The following is a 6,731-nucleotide window of genomic DNA, read 5'->3' as shown; positions in this document are numbered from 1 at the left end:
CCATCCGTTTTATTCAATATTAGTATCACCACAAAAACAAAAAAGAAAATGCTCTAAAAAAAATAGCAAAGTTACTTGAGGATTTTGCATCTATTATAATAAAATTTTGCATTTGAAAATTTCATTCTGTTCAGCAAATAAGTAGTTTTAATTTTTAATTTATTATAAATATGAATTAGTAATGTTTAAACAATCTTTTACTCTCTTTTGAAACATTAAAACCACCAAAATATTTTAATTAATTATACGTTAATCACAAGAAAAACAAATTTTCCGGATTTCTTTGCCTTTGCTCAGTCTTAGATGTTAAAATCTTACGCAAAAGAAGTTCCTTTTTTTTTTTTTTAAAGAAATAGACAAAAAAGAAAGGCAAACACGTCAAACATCTAGTTCTAAGAATTATCGATATTATTTTCTGAACATGTTGACTGCCCAAAATCAATCTAACGTAAATGAGATCAGCATTAGCAAACTTATGGAAAATTCAAGGCCGTGTAATTTCTTTAATCTTTGTACATTATGGAAGCTTTCTTCTTTATTTATATATTTTCCTTTATAAAAGTCTCGACAGGAAGTGGGGCAACAGTAACAACAGCAGCAACAACGACAATAACGGGATACAGCTGAACGTGAAAGATCAATAATTGTAATAATAATAGCTAGGGCAGTAACGATAACATTAACAACAACAAACGAGTGAAAAGAATACAGAGAGGAAACAAAATAGCAACGACGGATAAACAGAAAGAGAAGAGACAGTACCTTAATTTCATGACTCTTCAGAGTCACCGCGCATACGCATCCTGTTCCGTCCGCTGCGCCGGATCTGATTGAGGCATGCTAGCATCCGGATCATGAAGGCAGCAGGTACTGTTATGGTATCTCTGGTTTCTTCAAGCATTATCGCGTTTCTTTTCACCAGCTAATTAGAAAAAGCATCTAATTAATCTGAGAAAAAAAGAATGGACAACAGAAGAAAACAATAATTGTTCATGTTCATAGAAATTTTCAAAAAGAATTCCAACTCGTGTTTACAAAGTTACATAAATTATTTATAATTTTAACTTATACACTTTTCAATCCATTCTGAGAAACTTCAAACTCTCAAAAATGTTTACAAAACGAGTTTGCTTTGTACGGGTCCTTATTTCGGCATGGAATACTGACAACAGCATAAAAAAAATATACTCACGTCGTCAGCAGCTTTCTCGTCAAAATTGGGTTCATCCAAGACCGGCGACCATAGCTTTATGTCGTGATCAATGCCACTGGTAGCAAGAATTGGAAGGGTTGGATGGGGCTGCAAACAGTTAACTACATGCTGGTCGGCTTGTAACAGCATGGCAAGTTCTGCCGTCTCTCGATCCCAAACGAAGACGTGACCGCAGTCGGAGCCCGACATGACAAATTGGTTGCCCCAAAATGTCGCCTCTTTAATCATCGTCCTTTTGAGAGAAAAGAAACGATCAATAAAAGTAAATTAAATTGACTACGATAAGTATGTACTACCTAGCATTTCTGTGACCTGTGTACTTCGTTTTCACCTGAGCTTCATAACAATAATCGTCAGCTTCCTGTTGTTCTTGTACTACCTCTGTTTCTTCTGGGTCACTTTCGTAATCGAGCTCTACATCTGAAATCTGCAAAGAAAACCTTAATATAATATAGGATAAAGCGAGTACCTATGCAGCATGAACATATACGGCGTATGTTGGGTTGCATATATTATATTATATGTGACTTCTTTAGTTATACAATTTTGCTTTTTAGAAAATAATTTATTGTACTTTATTAATTAAAACATTCAACGTTTTTAAGCAATCTTTTATCTTCATAGTTACGTATTGATCACGAAAGATACTGAAGCAACAATAGCTTTTGTGAAGAATTGATATTCAATTAATCATAACGAAATACATTTATAGGATCATTAAAATGATCCAAACTGACTGATTAAAATGAAGTACGATCGGAAAAGTAGAAGTATATTTACCATATCATTTTTATCACCTTCCCTCGATGCTCCAGCAGTCTCTTTGGAGTCGCCATCCTTAGATGTGGGAGACGTTGCTGAGCTATCACCGCCAGCCATGTAACTCGTCCGATCAATTTCGTTACCTACACGGACGCTTATCGTCGAATTAGATGTGCTCTGTTCCGAGTACTTCAAGCTTACCGACGGCTCTGATCCAGTCTGCTCTATAAACCCATGTCTAAGATTTTTCAGAGCCGTCAGATGACTGTGAAGATGGCCAACGATGGGCGACTTATATTCCGTAGTAGAAGAACCAGAAGTTGTAGGGGTTTCGGAATTGGTAGTAGATGAAGATGGGGCAGAAGGTTGATTAACTTCAGGCATACTTAAACAAGAATTGTAATATAAGTAGTAGAAGATTATAATATAAATAATAGAAGAATATATCATCATCCTAAATATCTAAAAGACTTACTCAACATCTTCATCGTTGGCTCCTTCTTCTAGATTGGTGGTTGTTCTTGAAGTCTCGTCCCTTTCGTTTGAATTTGGGGCATTCGCGCTGTCTTCTTCACCACTTCGTGGACTTGATTCTTGTTCGTTGACGTTCTCGGCCAGAGAGTCCTCACCGCCAGCACTGAGGGCTGCCCTTGTCAAGGGATCATTCAACATTCTAGAGAGCACATCAGTCATACGTTGCATTAAAGTTGAATGCAACTGTTGTCTTGCTTGACCAATACCTTCAACGTTAAAATAATGAGAATTTAACAATTATGTTAATTAAAGCAACCTGAACTGATCATTTGAACAACAAAGAAACAACAGATATTGTTTTGAACTTACTGACAGTGGTTGCAGTGTCCCTTTCAGGGCGGGCATCTGGACCTGTATCTGACCAGTCGCCCCTCAGTCTCAGCCTGCGAACTGGTGGAGGCGATTTACCCTCTGCTTTAGTCAAATCTGATTTAGATTTACCGTTAGATTTCTTCATTAACTTTTTCAATTGGACCGCTTTTCGATCCTGACAAAAAGGCAAGTTAAAAAATTAAGCGAATAATTAAAACTATTTTTATAGTTGAATAAACACCTGAACACCAAACAGATACAGATGATCTGATGAGTAACTAACAAGCATTTCTTGACCTTCAGGGCTGTAACTTAATGATGTTATTCTGTAGGGCCTATCCTCCAAATCTGGTGCCATAAATTTGCAGAAAGGTTTTGCATTTGATCCATCTATGATTTTTTTTTTGTAAAAATGATTGTTCAAATAGTTACTAATAAATAGACTGTACCTGAATTTAAAGATAAAAACCTACGATCGAAAATTCGAACTGTGGAGTCAGAACAGCCAATTCCCAATTGGTGGGGTGCAAGTGGATTAACAGTCAGTGCAGTGACAGCCCGTGAATTTGCTATTAGAATATCATCTCTACAACGTGGCTTTTTACACCTAGAAAACAATTTTAATTACATGTATTACAAATTAAGCAAAACTAACTAATTTATACAATAACAACAACAACAGAACAGTGCATTAGTGACTTTTACATTGAAATAAATAAAAAAGAACACTTGCAAGTTCAAAAACAAATACATCTTGTATAGCATTAAATTATTCAGTAGAGCAACAAGTTTCCTACAATATAACAGGAATTACTTTGTTTTTGTACGAAGATCAAACCAACGTACAGTACCATCTTCTCCACAACTGAAGAAAGTATGAGGATCATTAGGAATTGTTATTACTTCGTAAGTAGTACCTGAATGACAGTTGAACTGGTTGTAAAATGTTTCTTGGGGCTTATCCAAATCTATAAATGATTAAATTACACCCACAACTGATCCATTTCAATATTAATTTTACCTAAACAACCTTCATTTTGTATAATATTAAAAAAATTAAAAACAAAATAGTACATTTAGTTTGACTAAAAAACCACTCACCTGTATGTAATATAATACCATCCCCAGAACATGATATGATTTGACGATCACATGAACTAGGTAAAAACTTTGCACTAAATATATTAGCATGATGACTAGTAGTATAATTTTCCAGTACTTTATAAGTATGGCCGTGTGTAACTACAAGATGTTGGTCATCAGAGCCTGAAAGAATGATTTCACCTGTTTCATTCCAACAAAGTGTATTAACACAGCCCTGATGAACCGGCAACCTCTTTACCAATCCCATTCGTTGGATGAAATCCACACTATCTAAAATCAACAATAAATTACTGTTATTTCACATTAATTATTTCATGTTCAATTACCTTTAGTATCATTGTAAAATCTATGGCATACGTTTTTGTAAGAATAAGGGTAGTTATAGACATCCTTAAAAATAGAGTTTCCTTTTCGTTTCATTTTTCAGTACACTAACTAATTCTTTATCACAGCTAGTCAAAGGAAAATCTTATCATTTCTTGTTAATCATCTCGTTAAGATTATTCTTTTCGTTTTTCGTAAGATAAATCACAAAAGCAGGAACTAGGAACTAAAAATAAACGACCTTCCAAAACAGCACAGGTTAACTGTCAAATGTAAATTCAAACTTGTTTAAAAAAAATATCCACTGACTTGACTCGCATCACAAAAAAATAAGTAATTGCATATACTTAATCAGACAATAATAAGCTGTTAAAGCTTATAATTTTATAGTAATTTAAATGCAAAAGACAATAAAACATGTAATAACAAACTCATTGCTCCACTTCCTTTTTATTTTTTTAGACATGATTGTGGCTAAAATCTCGTAGCTTTCAAAAAAAAAAACAATCAAATTTTTAGAATTTATAAGGCAAAAATATTTCTATTGACCAAATACATTTCCTTTATTCGAATACTAATTTGTAATAATCTAAAATATGGTACATAAAATTTAAAGCTTTCAAAAATGTTACACTTAATTTAGAAAAACCCGTTCAGCGTGAGAATAGTTATTTCCATGAAACTATCAATGTACACATGTGCTATCTATGGTAAACCCATCTGTCAAACAAGATACATATAACCTTACAAAATAGTCTATTTAGGTAGAATTAATAAATTGAAATTAAATATGTTGCGGACAAGTTTTAAGTAAGTGAATCAATATTTCGCAGTTCTTTAAATGAACAACCTACTTTTTTCAGAGAAATACTGGTCAAACCAGAAAAAAGTATTCGTTATTTTTATCGGTTTGTATCTACTAATTCAAACGATGATGAAGACGGTATAAAAGATAAAAAACCAAAAGAAGAAATTAAAAATAATCCTGCCTTACAGAAACTAAATGCACTTTTAAAGCAAATGATTGATGTATGATTTGTAAATTGTAAAAATTTTCAATAATATGAACAATTTGCAGGAGGATGTCGTGGCAGATAAGTCTAAAAAGTCCACTGAATTTGCACGTGCAACACGAAAAAACTTTAACAACGAACTAGCAGACAAGAAAGCTGAAGACTCAACCTCTAAACAACCAACTGGTAAGTTTATTAATTATTTACATCCTTTAGTGTTTTTATCATTCCAGAAAGTAATCTCAAATCGACTGTAAAAAAAGTTGCTGAAGTAATAGGAGGAAATCAGAAACAAACAGAATCAGAACTTTTACAAAAATTGTTGGTTACTGTTGCTGACCCTAATAAACAACCTTCAAAAAGCTTAAGGTAACTTTTTTTTACATACCTAATTACTCAAAATTAATACGAGTTTCTTTTTAGTGACATAATTAAGGGAATGACAATAGATAGAGAACAAAAGCCTGCAGAGATATCTAGAGCTCAGCAAATAAGACAAGTAATTGGATCAACAAGATTGCAGGACAAATCAGTAGTTAATGAGAAAATTCCTTATAAAAAAAGAATTCAAAAATCATTTGAAGCTACGTTAGTTCATGTAATTTTTCTGTTGAAACAAATCTAATGTATCATTTTGTTAATTTTAGACAATTGGAGACAGTTAACATATTTGGCAGCAGACCTTTAGGAATTTTTAGTACTGATATAGACCAGGAGGGAGTACAAAACAAGATTTGGGATAAATTATATAAGAGAGAGTTGCGACTTGCAGTAACCCATCCTCCTGCAAATTATTTTCAGGAGATGATATTGTGGACTGAACAGGGAAAACTTTGGAAATTTCCCATAGACAATGAACAAGGTAAACTCTACAAAATTGTTATGTTTAAGTTAAAAAGATATTTACCCAAAATTCCAAGTGTAAGTTTTTCTTAACTTGTAGATTTGGAGGAACGGGATGTACCTTTTATGGAACACATATTTCTTGAGAAGCATTTAGCACCCTGGTGTCCAAAAAAAGGTCCTATAAGGCACTTTATGGAATTGGTTTGTGTTGGATTGTCCAAAAACCCTTATTTAAGTGTTGAAGAAAAGAAGGGACACATCAAATGGTTCAAGGATTATTTTGCTGAAAAACAGAGACTTTTGAAAGATGTTGGAGCAATTCCTCAAGAATTTGACATAAATAAAGAGGATGTTCAAAAAATCGAAGCATAATTTCTAGTATTACATTTTGTAAATATTAAATAGGCACTAATAAATTTTTAATTACTTGTTTTGCATTACAAAAACATTTTTATTTTCAAAACTGTCCCAAAAAAAAAAATATCAAATCCTAAAGATAACAAATCAAAAATTCATGTTTTACTTTACACAATTTTTGATCCAAGTTATATTGGGATGACAGGTATGATACTTTACGTAAATTAATTCATTTAAATATATGCTTTTGGTCCTGATTCACCAGT

The 6,731-nt window shown here is 33.0% G+C and overlaps 2 protein-coding genes across 3 annotated transcripts; one reads left to right on the top strand and one right to left on the bottom strand.

Annotated features, from left to right (window-relative positions):
• Positions 1–201: 201 nt before the first annotated feature.
• Positions 202–4,703, bottom strand: LOC108734228 (DDB1- and CUL4-associated factor 6). 2 transcript variants are annotated; one of them, XM_018465694.2, is made up of 11 exons: positions 4,252–4,703; positions 3,923–4,195; positions 3,636–3,789; positions 3,271–3,428; positions 3,063–3,211; positions 2,819–2,996; positions 2,451–2,715; positions 1,994–2,360; positions 1,510–1,640; positions 1,193–1,445; positions 202–922 (listed from the first exon to the last, which is right to left on the bottom strand). In XM_018465694.2, the coding sequence occupies exons 1-11, from the start codon at positions 4,343–4,345 to the stop codon at positions 770–772; spliced, it is 2,175 nt and encodes a 724-aa protein (XP_018321196.1). In that variant the 5' UTR covers positions 4,346–4,703; the 3' UTR covers positions 202–769. The 2 variants fall into 2 exon arrangements, with proteins under 2 accessions (XP_018321196.1, XP_018321214.1); XM_018465712.2 differs by lacking the exons at positions 3,636–3,789; positions 4,252–4,703 and having other exon boundaries at positions 3,923–4,048.
• A 199-nt stretch (positions 4,704–4,902) lies between these two features.
• On the top strand, positions 4,903–6,537 carry LOC108734242 (28S ribosomal protein S31, mitochondrial). Its single transcript, XM_018465725.2, has 7 exons — positions 4,903–5,059; positions 5,113–5,278; positions 5,328–5,448; positions 5,496–5,631; positions 5,686–5,850; positions 5,910–6,124; positions 6,206–6,537. Exons 1-7 carry the CDS (start codon positions 5,040–5,042, stop codon positions 6,478–6,480), a joined length of 1,098 nt encoding a protein of 365 aa, XP_018321227.1. The 5' UTR covers positions 4,903–5,039; the 3' UTR covers positions 6,481–6,537.
• The last annotated feature ends 194 nt before the right edge of the window (positions 6,538–6,731 follow it).

This window comes from Agrilus planipennis, unplaced genomic scaffold (assembly GCF_000699045.2).
Source record: "Agrilus planipennis isolate EAB-ADULT unplaced genomic scaffold, Apla_2.0 scaffold1, whole genome shotgun sequence".
Taxonomy (NCBI): domain Eukaryota; kingdom Metazoa; phylum Arthropoda; class Insecta; order Coleoptera; family Buprestidae; genus Agrilus; species Agrilus planipennis.
Note: the sequence above shows the minus strand (reverse complement) of the source record. Positions and strands in the feature narration are given on the sequence as shown.